Source organism: Tachypleus tridentatus, chromosome 6 (genome assembly GCF_004210375.1).
Source record: "Tachypleus tridentatus isolate NWPU-2018 chromosome 6, ASM421037v1, whole genome shotgun sequence".
Lineage (NCBI taxonomy): Eukaryota > Metazoa > Arthropoda > Merostomata > Xiphosura > Limulidae > Tachypleus > Tachypleus tridentatus.
In genome coordinates, this window is record NC_134830.1 from 85156781 (window position 1) to 85175542 (window position 18762).

General features: G+C 30.0%; 1 protein-coding gene across 7 annotated transcripts in view; it reads left to right on the forward strand.

Moving 5' to 3' along the window:
- Positions 1-18762, forward strand: part of Polr1B (RNA polymerase I subunit Rpl135) — a 136304-nt gene that overhangs the window by 83929 nt on the left and 33613 nt on the right. For all 7 annotated transcript variants that reach the window (XR_013029259.1, XR_013029260.1, XM_076505847.1 and 4 more), the window contains 4 exons: positions 2369-2486; positions 4503-4590; positions 6847-7089; positions 9615-9688. Coding sequence is in view for 5 of the 7 variants with exons in the window: in XM_076505847.1 (XP_076361962.1) it covers positions 2369-2486; positions 4503-4590; positions 6847-7089; positions 9615-9688 (523 nt within the window). In the remaining 2 variants the exon portion in view is untranslated. The remainder of the gene's footprint in view (positions 1-2368; positions 2487-4502; positions 4591-6846; positions 7090-9614; positions 9689-18762) is intronic.

An 18762-nucleotide genomic window follows, 5' to 3' on the forward strand; every position in this document is an offset into this window, starting at 1 on the left:
TGTCCTAACGTTTTCCTCAGTTAGAATATGCATTTTTGTAGAATTACATTTACAGAAGATCTTGAAAAGTCTTTTCTTCAGTTTTAATTGTTTAGTTATATTCCTATAATCTCTCAGTATTGTTGAAATTGAGATTAAATATCTGTGTATCCAAAAATGTTACATAAATACACAGGCTTTCATAGGGTGTCCTAACTTTTTCACATGACTGTATATTAGTTAATTTCTTCATTTAAAATTAAAAATTAAAAAATGCACCTAAATATTGATTTATTTTAAGTGCAGGTACAAAGTCTCCAGTTTCATATGAATTAGGAGCTCAAATTGCTGGTATTGAAAAGCTAGAATGTAAAATAAGAATCACATAACTTTCCTGTTTGTTAAGGTATGGCTTATGTATGAACTGAATCAAATGCAGTGGACCTGCTCACCTCTTTCCAGTTTTAAAATTGGTCTCTTATATACACCTCCTCCTATATATTTCATGTTAATAACCAACTGAGAGCTCAGAATGTCCCCTGGTGGCTTTCTCAGCTATTTTAAAGAACTAGGAAGCCACCTTGTTTCTTTTGAGCCAAGATTTAAAGCAGACAGGTTATGTCTTAGTGTGCTCAAAATTACATATTTCAGATAAAATACAACTTAGTTACTAAACTTGATAAACTATAGTGGAATTCTGTGGTAGTGATATAGTTATTTGTGATTTTTTGGTTATTTCTAATATATATGTAAAACCTACAAAAATTATTTCATTTCACATTTTTATGGTAAGCAGCAAACATGTACAAAGGTTGTTGCAACTAGAAAATACAGTTGTCTGCTATACTTGTTTATTTACTGTTTTATGTTTTAAGAAAAATAAGTTTAAGAATTTATTTATAAATAGTAGAAATCTATATACATGCACAATGTAAAATAATTGAAATGTGACTGTATTTTAACAAATACTATCCCATTAAAATGTAACCAATATAGGTCAGTTTATATTCGAAGATACGGTAATACAAGTGCATGTGTGTCACATCATTGTAACTTCTGTAATGTTAGCCAGTCATAATTGGAAGGTTACTATAATAAAAATTATAAATATATGTTATGTGATTTAAAGTAAACATTTATATTTCCATCTAATAATTTGAAGTCATTCTATAACGAAAAGAAAAACAATTTGTATTTGCTTTCTAATTTTGTATGGTGGTTACAAAGTCAGTCAGATAGCCCCACCCCTGTATAGCTATGGTAGAAAAAATAACAGACAGAATATAAAGTTTTACTGAAAACAAATGTTTGAAATATATTTAGGAGGTATAAATGATTGTGATTATGCAAATAATATATGAGATTTTTTTTAGAGAATAGTTTTTAATCATAACATGAAAACCACTTTGCTTGGACTAGAATTGAAACAGACACTATTTTCACAAACAAATCTTTAGTGACAATACTTCATTAAAAATCCTGATTTTCTGTGTACAAAACATTTGCAGTCTTTACTGAAAGTCTACGAAATTTTGTGAAGGTACATGTTGCACTAAGTGTTATAAATAATTAACTTGTGTATATTATACTGAATCCCTAGCAAAAGGCTTAATGCATTTAGCCTTAATTGATTTTATTCGTTCTAGTTATATTCTAGTTTTTGATATATTTGCAAGATGTATCTTCAATATTTATATTATTTTACTTCTGGTATTTGGTTAGTGTGTGTACAGTTTTTTTATACTTGATTCTTTTTCTCAAGGGAGTGTTGTATTCTTTACTCAGAATATTTGTTAGAATATAATGCTTTTTTTTGTTCTACTCCATTTAAAAAAATTCATTTATATACCTTCTCAATATGTTTTTGCTATCATAAAATTCTGTAATTATGACATAATCCCATGTATAAAAAATTAATTTACTTTGTATCATATGAAGGTTTGCAGAATAAAATGGATACTTCAGAATTTTGGATTGTCTTGCCAAATCTTGCTTTTACTATACATTTTAGCAGCTCTGCTAATAAAGATTTTTATATAGATTTATATCCAATTGTAGCAGCTTTATATCCTTTAAATGATGCAATGCATTGATGTTACTTTGTAAGTTTTAACTTATTTCTGTGGTGGCTTTTTATTAAACTTGGACAAATTACTTTCAAGGGAATATAGAATGTTTTTCCTTCTGCCATCAATATAAGTTTAATTTGGCAATACCATCATCAGTTTTCTCCTATTCTAATATACTACTCATGAACAGTGCCACCTTTGAAGAAATATCCTACAATGCAGTGTTGAAAGGTAGTTTATCAAATACTTTGTACACTCGAGAGTTAATCATAAAAAGTTTTGTTAGATTTTGCTTTGATAGATTTCTGGATTCCTGACAGGTATATGACAAGAAAATTGTTTGCATTGGCCAAAGGAGAATGTGCTATAGAAAATCCCGATAATCCAATGAACCATGAAGTTCTACTTGGGGGGCATCTCTATCTAATGGTGCTTAAGGTGGGTAATATTATGTTTACTTTTCAAGAAAAAAATAGATAACTTTAGTGCTGCTGTTTTTGCCAAATATGGTATATTATTGAATGTTTAGTAGTTTTACAAGTATTCTAACGAGTGATTAGTTTAAGGTAGGAAATTTGTTCTTGGAATATATGTATGTATCTATATATCTTTTATGACAAAATAATGTCTCCATATTACTAGTTTAAAATTAAAAGGCAACTTTATCAATATTAAAAGAACAATTTGCTGCATCAAGTTAAAAGAAATTACAAATAATTAATTTAAAACAGAATTTACATGAATTACATTATGCCTAATGATCAGTGAGTGATTATATTTTGTTTTAATATGTTTGTACAGTTTATCATATTATTAGGGCAGTTTTCTACCACAAGTCAAATATGACTATTAGACAGTACAATTGATTGAAAAAGCAGTAAATTTGATTTTATAGTGAGATATATTGCTCTGCCCTTCTGAAAGAATGATACATTTTTTTAACAGTTGTATATTTGTTGTATATTTAAATCCTCATAAATACAGAAAGACCGTGTATTTAATGAATAATTGTCAGAGTAACATGAAAAAAAATTTATGGTTCAATTGTTTATTTTTCAATTTCGCACAAAGCTACTCGAGGGCTATCTGTGCTGGTCAATTTTAGTCCTCAAATATATAAATTTTATAAAACTTCATGGTATATTTTTTCTCTCTCCGAAGAATATCTGAAAATATGTCAGGTTTGTTATTAACATTCGAAAAGTTTGCAGAATAATGAAAAATATCTGAGGAAAACTAAGAATTCTAAGTTGACAAAAAGAAGAAACTTACAGAGCATTAGGAATGTTTGTTTCTTTTGATTTTGCGAAAAGCTACACGAGGGTTACCTGCGTTAGCTGCCCCTAATTTAGTAGTGTAAGACTAGAGGAATTAGTCATCACCACCCAAGTGTTGGCAGTTATTATTTTACCAACAATTTGTTTGTTTGTTTTTGAATTTCACGCAAAGCTACTCAAGGGCTATCTGTGCTAGCCGTCCCTAATTTAGCAGTGTAAGACTAGAGGGAAGGCAGCTAGTCATCACCACCCACCGCCAACTCTTGGGCTACTCTTTTATCAATGAATAGTGGGATTGACCGTAACATTATAACGCTCCACGGCTGAAAGGGCGAGCATGTATGGCGCGAGGGGAATGCGAACCCGCGGCCCTCAGATTATGAGTCGCACGCCTTAACACGCTTGGCCATGCCGGGCCTCATGGTTCAAAGAAGGTAGTTTTTACATCACATAAGGTTGACTGTGTAGCTTGAATAAAAATTGTTTCTATACAAAGAATTTTGCAAAAGACTATCAAGATATTGAAAAGAGGAGTATTGAACTGGTGTTCATAAACCTTTCTCATTTTATCCAAAAAGGAAAGATATAAATAAATTTTACACATAAGAGAACAAAATAGATTGATATGGATTTTTATAAAACTTTGTAGTGAGATTTGAGCAAGAGTTTTATCATTCTTATAATGGGAAGGCATTTTAAAAGTAGATTTTTTTAATTACAGAATGAAATATATTTCTAATATGTAAGATAGTTAACTTAAATGTTGAGGTATTTATATTTTAGTTTCCTTCATAATTAGGGTATTTTTTATATAAACATTGATTAATTTGTTTTTTGTTGCTTTTTAAGGATTAGTCGATGTTACTAGTGGATTTTAGTTGATTATTAACAGAAGCAAAATGTATTAATATTATTGATAAAATGTGTTACTTGTATGTAAAAGAGATAAAGATGAAAGGGAAAATATTACTTTAACATTGCTTGTTTATTTTTGAGGAATATATACTTATTGATTTTTTTATTTTTTGTTGCAGTGGTATTAATTGTTTTCAGTTCATTTAGGTTAAAGTTGTGTAATTGTCTCTAGCATCATTAGTAGTATTTTTTTTTAAAGTGTGTAAAAATTATATCCATTAGTGCAGTGATTTTGAAATGCTTTTAATTTCTACTTTTAAAGGAAAAGCTTGAAAGTTGGCTAAACACAATAAAAGTTGTACTTTATCGAAAAATCAAGTCATCTGGAAAATCTTTTGAGCTCACTCGGAGTGAGTATTAACTGTACAAATTTTATGCATTAATTGTAAATACAAATTGTAACTTTATTTTTATGATTATAATGTTTTAGTAACAAACTAATGATATTCTTTAGAATTTTTTAAGTTTGTCTTGTGTAAGTTATAATGGTAGGAAGTTTCTTTTTGCATGTAACTAGAGAATTAGAAGTTATTTGAACTCAAAAACTGAAATAAGTTTAGAAAATTAAATACTTGGTTAAGGTAGATTCATTTTCCTAACCAATTGTTATGTTTCCTTCAAAACTGATATTTAAAAATAAAAGCAACAAGAAAAACACTATTTTTCTAGAAAGCTGATGTTTTCTTTCTGTATAATTTCTGAGAAAACTTGCTCAGATTCTGTTAATATTCATTTTTAATAACTAATTCCACAACATCTATCTTGTCATTAAAAGTTTACTTGTATCTACATACAAAGATAACAGTATTTAGAAAATAAAACATATTTCACTTGTTTTCCATCATAACCATAACATGCAATTGCATTATGTTCTGTTTAACCCCATTTTTAAGTTGAAAAGTAATTCAGATGCTCAGAAAAATGCATTTGGTAATTATATTTTATATCCACATTTCAAAATATTTTTGATACAGCACTTTAATTATACGAGAAAATGTAATAAGAGGCCTTTTTGTTAAAGTGCACTAGGTTTTAGTTTGCTGGATGAAGAAAAATCAGTCTGACCTAATAAATAGCTAACATGGCTGAAACTACATATAGACTGATCCAGTAAACTTTGAATATATCGTAAAACCATCTGTAAGAAACTGAAATTACTTGTGTGGTAGTAGCAAAAGCTTTTAATTAGCCAACTTTTTCCCACTGGTAATATTCTAAATAAAATGTGCTGAAAACAGTGTTTTTCTTTCATATTGAATAACATTGTGTCATATATCAAAAATGAACAGAATATCCAAGTAATTGTTTTTAGATTTAGTATCTCCAAAACAAAGACAATACATACTGCTTCACATTGAGTGGAAATTTCAGTTATATTGTAATTCATTGTTAAAGTTTATAATACTTTAGTAATATGCATCATTATCAATGTATAAAACTTGCATCTGTTTGCCATAAAATTAAGCTGAATTGGTAATGACTGCTTAGGAAATTGAATTTAGTTTAATAATTGGTAAAGATTTATTGAACATATAATAAATATTTTAAATTGTCATCTAAACTGAAGTGAAAAGTATAACTTAAAACAGAGAAGCAGACTAACTTAAAACACTGTAAATTAAAGAAAAGGTTGTGATAAATTAACACTTCTTTTAAAGTTATTATATAAACTGTTTTATTCTAATTTATTTTACTTTGAGTTATTCTGTATTATTTTTTGTTCTTTTTGATATTTTTCTGCACATTAAGCATTTCAAAACTTCTAGTGTTGTGCACAAGTAAAGTGGCAGTTTAATTTGTAGTACTCTCATAATGAAACTGGTTAATGTTGAACTGAGATAAGAGGATTTAATATTAATTACATGTGATGTAGACAAGTTTTATAGTATGGTGATTAGGAATATTTAAAAGCATTAAGAATACATTTAACAAAAACCCTTGGATAGTGCATTAAACTTTTTTTTTTTTTACAATATCTGTGTAGATTTAAAAGATATGTAGTCCACAGACAAGCACAATCTTTATCAACTGCTTTTACTTCTAGTCATACTAGAATAGAGTTAAGGAAAACTTTTAAGCAATATTTTTCTTTTTGGTAAAATATTGTTGGCTAAATCACCATATTCTAGCTGTGTAGATTTTCGTTCAATGTAAGAATTGGAATACTACAAATGTTGTACTTCTATATTAAGAATTAAGAAGAGAAGTGATTTTCAAAAATATTGAACAGAATTTTGTAGTTTTAGGCATTGAAAAAGTTAGTTTAAAATTAAAATTTTTATCACATGAGAATTGACTTTTTTAAAGTTTAATGATAGAAAACAATCTTAAATATTTAATCCCTAAACGTGAGCCACTTTTAGCCACCAATGTATTATCTTGATTAACAGAGTTATCTTTCCAGTTGTAATGGTCATATGTTTATATTTTTTAATATCATTTAGCAATAAAACTTATTATCCCTAATGATCTTCATTTTTTGTCAGTGTTTATTAATTAGAGATATATTTCTTACTTTATCTGAGTAATTTTATTGTAATCTAGCTTTCAGAAATAAACTGTTTATAATGAGCTCATATTTGAATTACTTTCCTCTCCATTTCTAGCTCTAATGCTTCAGTATATATCTTTGGGCAAAGATCTTTCTCGACCAATGGAGTATCTGCTTGCTACAGGAAATCTTGTTTCTCGCTCAGGCATAGGATTAATGCAGTTTTCTGGTCTAACTGTTGTTGCAGACAAGCTCAACTTTTTCCGATATCTTTCTCATTTTCACAGCATTCATAGAGGATCATTTTTTGCTGAGATGAGAACAACAGCTGTTAGAAAGTTGTTACCTGAAGCTTGGGGTGAGGTTCATTTAATCTTAAAATGATGTGATAAGTGTATGCTCATGTAAAGACAGTTAAATTTATTGAACTTGTTTGTGTTTTTCAATGCCTTTCATGCTGCTTGCCATATATCTTAAATTTAATCAGGCATTTAACTTTTGTGTGCTCTGATGATCGTGCAAAGCCTATCAGATTTATTGAGCTAATTTTTGTTTTTCATTGCACTCAATGTTTCATATCACATATCTTGAAAATTTAATCAGGCATTCAAATTTTGTGTGCTTTGTGTAAGACAACCAATAGCTATTATTTTCCTATAAAATAGAAACCTATGTGTTAATACTTGAGTCTCTAATAATTTGTAATAAAGTTGCATCTTTTTGTTATATGTATTTTAATGAAAATGAATACATTTTAATGAAGTTAATTAAGCAGAATCACAAGAAAAGACTGCATTAAAAACAGCAAATCCAAACCTCTGACTAACTATATCAGTTTGTTACAACTTTAAAAAAGCTAAAACAAAAATAAATTAAACAAAAATGCTGTACCAATTGAAAAGATCCCAGGATACAAATTATAATGTGGGATTATAAAATGTTCTGTAGGTTTTGAAGGAGACTGAAGAGGTAGGACTCACATTACAGTTGGGATACATCATCTATCAGTCTTATTTCCATTTGTCAGTCTCATATAAGAAATAAAAGTGTGGCAATAGATATAGAAATAGAAATTAGGAGAGTGAGATGTGAGTGCTCAAACCCACAATGTCCCACATCTATATCACCCTTCACTGCCTGCAGCTAGTTGTGGGAAGGTAACTACTTTTCCAAGCAAAAAAGAAAAAATTAACAGAAATAAAAATAAGAATAAAGAAATAAGGCACCACCATTTGGGGGGAAGTAAGTTGAAACTTACCTCCTGAAGTTAGCATTTCAGCTCCCAATATGGTAAAAGGCACTAATTGATTGCACAGCAAATGATCTATACCAGCATAAAGTGTTCCATTCAGTTATTTAAACAAACTGATATAACTCCCAATCCACCCATTCACCAAGTCTATTGTGACTATCATATTCTAAACAAGAGCTTTATATGCGGCATAGTGTACATCCGCATGAAGTAGTGGCAAGTTGTTAAATGACGTTATTAATAGCTAAAAATAGTTTTTAGAAATTTTAAGTAAAATTTCTCTAATTTGTATTTCTTTATATTTATTTAATACATTCTTATATTTGTTACAGAATAGTTTAATAATAGAGAAACTTAAAATTTCTAATAACTATTTTTAGTTATGAATAAGGGCTTGAGCACACACATCTCACTCTCCTAATTTCTATATCTGTTGCTACTCTTATTTCTTATGCAAGTCTGGCAAATGAAAGTTAAGACTGAAAGATGGTGTATCCCCACCACAAAGTGGGTCCTGCTTCATCTATCACCTCCAAAACCTAGGGTACATTTTGTAATCCCACATTATAGCTTGTACCCTGGGATATTATCAAATAGTGCAACATTTTTTGTTTAACTTATTTTTCTTTCAGTTTGTTTTATAAGTTTTAACAAACTAATATACATGTGTGTGTGTGTGTGTTTACTTTTAAAAATGTATTGTTATGCTGGTCCAACTAAACTAATGACGATCAGTCCATGTATTGATCTGAATAACTGGTTCTTTAATTAATTGTACCAAACTGGGCTTGGGCCTTATTATGCAGTTTTTAGGCAACACAGTTAAACTTTTTTTCTGTTACTAGACTCAGGCCATCCACCCAGTTTTCAGGTTACACAGTCACCTTTTTTGTTTCTCTCATATCAGACTCTTGATTGACTCACTAAAGAGACCATAAGACTTCCAAATATTTCACTCGCTGTGCTATATTGATTTTAATCAAAATGTATTCCAAAGTTGAAAGAAAAACTTATTACATAAGATTTTACCAGACAACACTGAAGTCAGATGTAACTCCCTCTCAAAATCGTTTATAAGACATATAATTGTAACACAAAACTTGTCAACAAATAGTAATATAAATCAAATACATGTGAAAACAAAATATTATTTACAACAGTACTGAGAAATAATAAACCTAAAACTGCATAATTAATCATTAAAAAAAACAACTTTGAATTTGACCCCCACAGAATTAAGTCGGCTCAATTATTATTGTATTTAGGTATCAATCACATGCTAAAATGTCTGATTGACAAATATTATTCGAATATCTCCTACTGTTTATAACTAATTAACTTCAGAATTAACATTCATTATTAACAAAGTTAGAAAGTTATGAAAAGTGAAAATTTTATATTTTATAATTTGGTCTCAGCATTTTTCAGTAGCTTTCACATTTTCTATTTTAATACATGTAAAAGTTTTATAAAAAAAAAATTGCAAACCCAAAGTTGACACCTTATTTCTCTTCTGACTTTTGAAAATAAATTGTTTTATAATCATCAACTTTAATTACTTTAATTTCTCACACACAGCAGAGTTAAGTTATTTTCAACATGAAATAAATGTTTTTGCTTAATTGTTTTAGGTTTTCTCTGTCCAGTACATACTCCTGATGGAGCTCCATGTGGCCTTCTCAATCATTTTTCTGGCATGTGTGAGGTATGGAAATCAGTAGATTACTTATAAAGTTTTATTCAGTTAGAACAACTTCTGAAACGATACCTCACCTCTTCACACAGATTCAACTATTTTCCTTGTACATCTAAAAAAAAGAATCGACTGACACCGGGCTCAAGGCAATTCCCACCTGTATGGTGATATAATCATGGGACAGAGTCTTCCACCAATAAGAGTGTAATACACCTTCATGTGCAGTAATCCCCTATGCATCTGGACTTCTGTGAACTGCATTTTTCTTCACAGCATTGTATTGATCAGACATGTTTAATTTCTTGTCTGAACTAGTTCACTTTGTTGAGATTAATGAAACCTTTTATTTTGCTTTTGTTTAAAAAGTTTTAACTTTCTGTGTTCATTTTCAAAGAATGTGATTTATACTTAGTCCTGAGTGAGTGACCTTGTTTACACTTAGATTTTATTTCTACTATGGTTTTATGAGGCTTATTAGCTGTTAGAATTGTTGCAGCTATTGTTCAGTGAGTTGGGGATTATCATATGCCTGCTTGACTCCCACACCCATCCTATTGGTCACATTTTTTTCTCCTTAATTAGTAATGATCTGTCAGAGCATGACTTCAGTCAGTCAGAATGTACTCATTTCTATATTTCTTCATTTTTTCAGATACTTATTGTTTGTCTGGCTCCATTTCCTTGCTTGATTGCCTTCAGTAGAGTTACTTTCTTCATGGTAACTTGGACTGATTTTATATGTCTTCTGTTCTTGTTATTTTCCCTGGTTTTTCTTCTTTCTTGACCTTGTTTTTATTCTGTGTCTTGTCTGGTTCAGTGTTGTTTTCACTTTCCCATTCCAGATACCAAGCCTTCCTCTTTTTCTTGTATTCCCATTTATAGACATCTGCTTTTTCACTTTTATTTTCAGTGACCGTTGTATTTGTATGACTCTTTGGGTACCTATCTCTTCTCCTGCCACTGGTCTTAACTCCTGCTGATAGTAATTTTTCATTTTTTCACCTTGGTCTCTTTCTTTGCTCTTCTTCTGTCTACCTCTTTTCAGCCCTATCTATGATCTTTTTCACCTTATTTGTGATCTGTCATAGTTACTGTGTTGGGCACCTTCCCACACATCTTTCTCAGACCATCTTCCTTTTGTTTTCCATGTTCTGTTGATCTTTGCATCTTCCCATTCCTTGGGCTTAAACCAAGGTGAAGGGAAAAGCAAGGAATGGAAAAATGTATTCATTGGTGTCATAAGAACATTTTTTTGCCAATTTAAGGCTTTAGGCTGGTGTTCCTTTATTAGAATATTTACTTCTGTTAGTCCCTTCTTGGTTCTTTCCTCTTTTCTTATCTCATTTTCTTTTACAGTGGCTTCTTGGTTGGAGGAAAGGGAACTTTACCTAGAATCTCAATCCTCTCTCACATTTACTCAATATTTGTTACTTTTGTGTATTTAATTTCTCTCTTGTCTCAACCAATTTCAGTCTTATTTTCTTTGCATGTGAGATATGGCATATCTGGTTACTTTTCTTTTCTTACCTGCATGAGAAGTTCTTTTGCATTTGGGCTTCTCTGCAACCACTTTTTCCTTCAGGACATGCACTTATGTGTATTTCCTGCAGTTGATGTTGCAGACCCAAGAATTTCTTCTTGGGGACCATTGTCCTATTTTCTGAGCCTCTCCTGAGGGAATCTTAGTGGTGATGGAACTAAATCTACATTGTTTTTTGCATTTCTTTACCACTTCTCCCTTCTTCAATCTTTCCCTCTCTGATTGTATTGCATTACTAGATGTGGGAAGGGCTTTTGGCATTTAAATGATGGACAGGTGTTCACTCCATATCACCATACCTAATCTTTTCACTGTTTGTTGGGAATATTATAATTCCTTTCCTTACAAGTGGATCTTTTGATCATGTTCCATTCAGACTATTCTGCTGTCATTATTTGCTTCATCTATCCACGAGGCTCGTGTTTCACGCCTTTTTGCTTTTGGACATTATACATACACTTCTGAACCAATTATTATCTGGTTAATTTTCTTTTATGTAATTTATTGGGTGCTTACATCTTAATAGTAGTCTTCCTCTCTCAGCTAGTCTGCTTTCTATCAATGGAGTAGTCTCTTCATCATCTGGTCTTTCTTGAAGTGTGCTATTGCTTGGACATGCCACTCTTGGATGGCCTTGTCAACCTTCTCTACTCCAGGCTTTCCCATATATGGTCTTGATTGACTGAGCCTGCTTGTCATTTATACCCCCATTCCACTTTATTTACATCCTCTATCTTGCTTCACCTTTTTGCATTGTTTGTTCATTGGGCAACATCTTCTTTCCATCCATACACAGGGACTTTGCTCATTCTGTAACACTTTATACCCTGCTTTCTTCTTATATAGCATTATTCTTATCACTTTTATCTTGCCCTTCAACATCAGCAGTAGATCTTTTGTCATTGGTCCTTCTGCCACTCCTTTTCTCCTGATATTTATTCTGTTAACCATGTTTCTACCTTTTAATACATAATTGTTTGTCAGTGTTCTCCATTGCCAGTTGTCAGGGGTCCTTGCCCAAGGCCCTTCTTTCCTTCATACCTTGAAATGTTTTTAACACTAAAGCCTTTGCTATAGATTCAATTGAATCACACAAGTTTGTGACTCTAAATTGACCTTTATAGTTTCTCCAGTATAACCTCTAATTTATTTTGTATATGTTCAATAAAATTTTGCAAACTTTCAGTAAGCATTAAGAGTCTTTTATAGATGCAAAATCAGTATTTCGAACTCTCTCTGCACAGGTTCAGTCAATTTTACCAACCATGTGACCTTTTTAGTCTTTGTATAGTCTTTGTAGATTTGATACCACTGACATTGATATTGTGCATATATCTTTATGAAATTTGTCAGACTGTCAGTAAATGTTATAAGTCTTTCAACGTACAAACAAAATTAGTCTTTGTGAAGTGTTTTTAGTAAGCTAAAAAAACAGATTTGTCCTTAAATATATTTGGTATTTGTTTTGAAGAGTTCTTATGCAAAGTTATTTTCATGTCAACATTAAAAATACTTTTTTTCATCTCAGAAATCTCAAATTTCAATTGTTTAATCTGTAAAACCTACTAAATACATTTCGATTGTTTGTTTTCAGTAAAACTTTATAGTTCATCTGCTATTTTCTCTACCCTAACTCAGTACAAGGTTGGTCAGTTTGATTGATCTTGTAACCACAAAAAAAAAAAGATCTAAATTACCCTCCTTTTCTTTCTGAAATGACATCAAATATGGCATGAAACTGTACTAATTAATCCTAAGCAGCTTTAAACTCATAACAGTATGCATCTATTTATGATTAAGTTTTATTTTTTTTATTGCCCTTTGAACAGTGCCTTTATGAGTTGTAAATCACTTGGGAGATATGTAACTCATGTGCATGCTTCATGAAATCTTTTTATTATTATTATTCTTTATTTTATTTTATCTAACTTAACAAACTTAAAGAGATCTCAGTTTTTACATTTTAGTTACTGTTATAATAATAGATAGAAAATTATGTTAAAGAAACAAGAAATAAAGAACTTATTCGAGTATTTTTATTTGCTCTTAACTATTGATGAGAGTCAATTTTTCTTTTCTTTATAATAATAGTACTTATACACCAAATAATTTTTATTTAATTAAATATTTCAACAAAGAAAATAGACTAATAACATCCAAAAAGAGACAATTTCCTATGACAATCACAGTTTTCTGGATTTTTAACTAAGTAATAAAAGCCATTACAAATGCATTGAAGCTAGCTATTGTGATTTTTTTAGGAACCGAACTTGAATTAGAAGTAAAATTGGCTATTCTGTGTTCAAAACACAATGTTATACAATACATAATTTGATAGATGAAAAACCTTGACTTTCTATTGGTTGTAGGGAATATATATAAGTAAATGTAAGAGATAGCTTAAGAAATCCTGAAAAAGAGGATATGAGAAGTAGGTGTGGCAAGAGGGGTCTGATTTCTATGTAATAGCTCTTTAACCAAACAAAAATGAATGCTAAAAAATTATGGTTTGTCTTAGCAATGATGATTTTTGTGAGTAATTTATGTTGAATTTTGTAGTTTTTAAGAAGTGTTGGAGTGGATGAAGTAGAGAAGAAGATACTTGGAGAAAATGTGTCATGTTTGTCACCTTAGGTGAAATTCAGGATTTTTTAAAAATATGCCTAATAAAATTTAAAACTTAAAACTTTTATACAACTAAAATTTAGATTATAAGCTAAGGTTTTATGCTATACCAATTAGTATAACATAATTAAAAAATAGTTTGATAAAATTTTGAATTCAAAACACCAAAACCTTGTGTCATAGGCAGTAAAGGAAACCCAGGATGAGAGGGATAATGAATTATTTTCCCTAACAATTTCTTCAGAAACATGAAGTCAAAGTATTGACTGCTCTGAATGCAAAGTTTTTTTCATATTGAGATTAAAAATACTTCTTTTAACAAGTCTTCACCTTTTAACGTCTAAGAATATTCAAAAATTTGTTTGAGTAAAACATTATATTTTATGTGTTGCTTTCTCTACCCTAATTCTATATGACATTGGGCAACATGACGAACCTCATAACCACCAAAAAAAAATTATATACATAAGTATGAATGTCTGCCTCTCTCTCTCTGGGTACAGGTAGGTACAACTTTGTGCGAAAAGTAATATGTGACCACAGCCTCAAAGGCTGTTTTGAGGTTGGAAATAGACCAGTATAGGAACTTTTGGAAGATAGATGACTAATTAATCTCAACTTGAAAAGGTTGGATTTGTTTGGTAATGTGTGATCAGGAGGGCTATTATACACATTTCATCTCTGTGTGAGGAGTTCTACTTATCATCCTATTTATGATCAGTTAAGTGTTAAAACAGTTTAAAAACTTCTGTGCATCTTTCATTTGTTTCTTTGTTCGTTCCCTTGCTGTCTCTTCTTTTTACACATATGTGCTTACTCTAGCTCCCTTTTAACTGAAAAAGGTTTGTGATTTTTCTGTAATATGCATGCACACTCTTAACTAAATAGGCTTGTTTCAACCATATCTTTTGTTTTGCTTCTATGTACTTGCATGTACAATCAGTTATACAATAACTTTTTTACAAAAACATTTGGCATCTGCAAATCTTCATTCACATTGTGTTGCAACAAGATGAGAATAAATTAATTTTTCATTAATAGTATAATAATAGTCAGATAATGCTGCAAATAACACTGGATCTCACAGCATAAATCAGGATAACAAAAGGTAGATAATTTTGTTTTGAAAACTTGAAATGTCATGCAAAGCACAAGAAGCAGGAGTAATTTACATAATTTTAATTAAAAGAGCTTTAACAATTTTTTTTTAATTTTTGTTTGGATGTTGTTATTTTTATTCATTTTAATAAAAATATTTAGTTAGGTAAAGAAATAGTTTAGATTTTTTGCAGAATAAAATGATTAATATGATTGATTTAATCAAAACAACTCAAAATATTTTTATTTGAGCAGTGCTGTGTACTCTGCCAGTACAAAATCAATCTACATTACCCAGTTTTTTATTTATAGAATGACTTCAAAGTTTTACATAAACCTACATTTGTTTATGTATAGATAGTTTAAAACTCAACATTGTACATCTATTTCTGCTTACATTTTATTGTTTTATTTCCCTTTGAACTGTGTTTAACCAAAAATTCTGCCACACAAGTTGTAAATCACTTGGTGAATGTGTAGCTCATGTTATCTTGTCGAATTACATAAGGCACAGGCTACTCGTAAGCCACTTGTACGTTGCACCAACACATTAAACTTTATATCTAATAGACAAAGCATTCTTTTGTACATGGGAGTGGTGCAACTTCTTCTGCATATGCTTTTGCAATCCATTATCCTTAAGTTTGATATGGCTAACATCAAATAACTCCCCCCATGGGACATCAGTTCACCAGTTGCACAGGCAAAACTGACTGAAAAACTCTATAACTGATAAAACTAACATGTGAAATGACTGCCTTTATTTTTTAAGTTATACTTTCTAGATAGAGCATGTTTTTTGTGTTTTTTTTTAATTTTGGTTTATCTCCATTTGTCAGAATAAAGTTCATATTGACAAGCTTAATTGATGGTTTTACTCATAATACCAATATGCCATTGTTCTTGTCACCTAGACAGTCATCTTTTATTGTAGTTCCCTGACAAGCATATATCATAATCTGTTCTGCTCTGTGAGAGCTGGGCTGTCTTCCACACACACATTTTTTGGTGCAAGTTGTTTGCTGCATAACCCAAGTAAGTGGCCAGGCCTGATTTGGGCTCATTTAGCTTTCTGGAAATGTGGAAGCAATATTCACCATTAGCTGTGCATAATGTATAGTTTATTGCATACCACAATAGCTCCCCAGCACAAATTTTTCTTTTTTTTGTTTTTGTTTTTCAGGGATGGTGGACAGATAAAGAATTTGATTTGATTCTTGAGATGTGTGTAAGATTTAGTAAAATACTGCAGTGATTTGCTTAACAATATTGAGAGAATAATACAATATGTTCTGATATCTTGTAGTACTTTCAAAGCAGACTTTATTGTAGAACACATTAAAAATTATTGATTAACCTTTTACAAATAATTTACTACTAGAGAAATTTATAAGTAAAGATATTAACAAAATGTTCTGGGGTATTTGATAATTTGACCTTTAATGATTATTTTATAATATCATATCTTCTGTGTTTAATTTTATTAATGAAGATTATGTTTAGTACTGAAGCTGAAATTTTTTTTAATTTGTTGTTTTCTAATAAGAGAGGCAAAATGTTTGGATGATCTTTACTATATTACATTGGTGTTAAGTGAAGGAATGTTCTGCAGTTCATAGATTTTATAGCTTTGTTTTCTTAATGTGAAATAAGGATTACTTTTTTATTTACAATGTAAAGAACAATATCATTATTGGTTTGGAGTATTTTTAGTGTATAGATAACTTTGATTTATAAAATTGATCTATTTCCAAATTTAGCAAATCATAACAAATTATAGTTTGGATATTGCTGTTTTTGAGTCAAGTAATCAGTTGAGAAATTAGCTTGTAGTTCTTACTTTACCTTGTCATATTGTAATTGGAGTTCTGATTTTACTGTCAAACACTGATCAAAGAAACTGGCTGTATCAATTAACTCGTAAGATCATTATCAGAGTCTGTTTGATGTAGTTGTATGTGCAATATATCTTAAGAGTTTGTTGAATTGGCCACTTACAAATGCTTTGAACAATGCATTCATGCAACAGAGAGGTGAATCTAATCACCAAGTGTAGTATACTTGGATTAGACATTTCTTCCTTGAGGATGTATGAAGAACAGAAAAAATTCAGAGTTAAACTCGGGAAAATGCAGTACAACTTGACAGTGTCAAAGTAAAGCAAAAGGAAACTCAGAATACAGTAATGGAAATAATTATGGAAACACATAAGCAATACACTTACAAAAGAAATGAAAATTAAGAATTGTAAATTAGATAAGTTTATTTATGAAAGAAAATATCACAGAAAATATGAAGTAAAAATAGAAAAGTTGTACAATACTGAATTATTTTATGTTTATCTTCTTTTGCTACTGTTGAGCTATACTTGATTTCCATCTGTTTAAGAATTTTGATTTTGCCTGATTTTATTGTTTATTTTATAAATTATATTTATCCTTTTATTGTGCATCTATATTTATTTTACTTCCATGCTTCTATGCAATTTAGTTTATCCCATCTTTTATTGATTATTTATTGTGGTCAATTGATTGAATTTTGTATTGTATTTAACTTTTCATTACATTTAATTTTGTGTTTTATTTAGTTTTTTTATAAACAGTTAATTTTATAAACAGTTAATCTAAAGATGTAATAAATGGAAATAATGCATGTGGGCTAGTTAACAAATTTTGACACCCAAATTTAATTTAAAAAGTTTGAGCCACAGAAAGCCCTCAGATAAAAAAAAAAAAAGGGGGAGGGGTAGAGAGCAGCTCAAAATGATATAGTTTAATCATCCGTAAAAGGTTTATACAAAAGTTTCTACAAGTAAGCATGAGTTGGGGATTATTCTTTAATCTCACCTAACTGTCTAGATACAAACAACTACTTGTATAAATAATCTAGGATTATGGAGTATTATTAAGATACTTAGTGCTTAGTAACCTTTTGGTTTCAGTTGTATCTGTAAATAACACGTTCTTTCTATACAGGGTCAGTGGATTTCACCAACCTTGTAATCCCTAAGCAACCATAATTTTCCATAATGTAATTTTTAATATGGTACATTTATATTCACAATAGTTGGAAAGCTTTTACTGACCATTACAAGTTTTTCAAAAAAAAAAAAATTGGACTTTTCAATTTGCTACTCTAACAAAAACTTTTCATAAATTTAAGCATAATTTTTTATTTTAATGATGGAAATCATAATTCCGATACCTTTTATGTATTTAACTAATGCACCTGTAAATATAAAATAATGAAACACACAAAGCAAACAATGTCCTATAACTCATAATTTAACTGACTTTCCACTTATGGCATAAAAGCCTTAAAATAATTCTCTAAACTTCTTGATCTGAACAGTGTAAGAGAAACTTTTAAACTACAGATGGAGAGTGTGTAATATCCTGCATTGGAAACAATATAATATAATACATCATTACATCATTTGATATGTTAAAACTTTGTCTTTCTATTGGTTGTAAATGATACAAAACATCAGAGAGAATAATTGTAAATTTATGATAGAGGCTGTGACAGGCAGTTGTGGCAAATAGTTCTGACTTTTTAGTTTATGTCTTTAGTGAACAAAGAATACTGAAGACTATAAAAATTAGACTTTGCTTTAGCAATATCTGTATTATAATAAGTAATAGTAAAATTACATTAAATGCTGTACTTCAGAACGAAGTAAATAAGTTAGAGAATGGGCATGACCAACAGGACAAATGTCATGATTTTCATACAAGGAGAGGTTGAGAATTTATTCATGTATTTATTTTTAATAGTAATAAATTTAAGCTTACATTAAAATCTAATTTATGAACTAGGT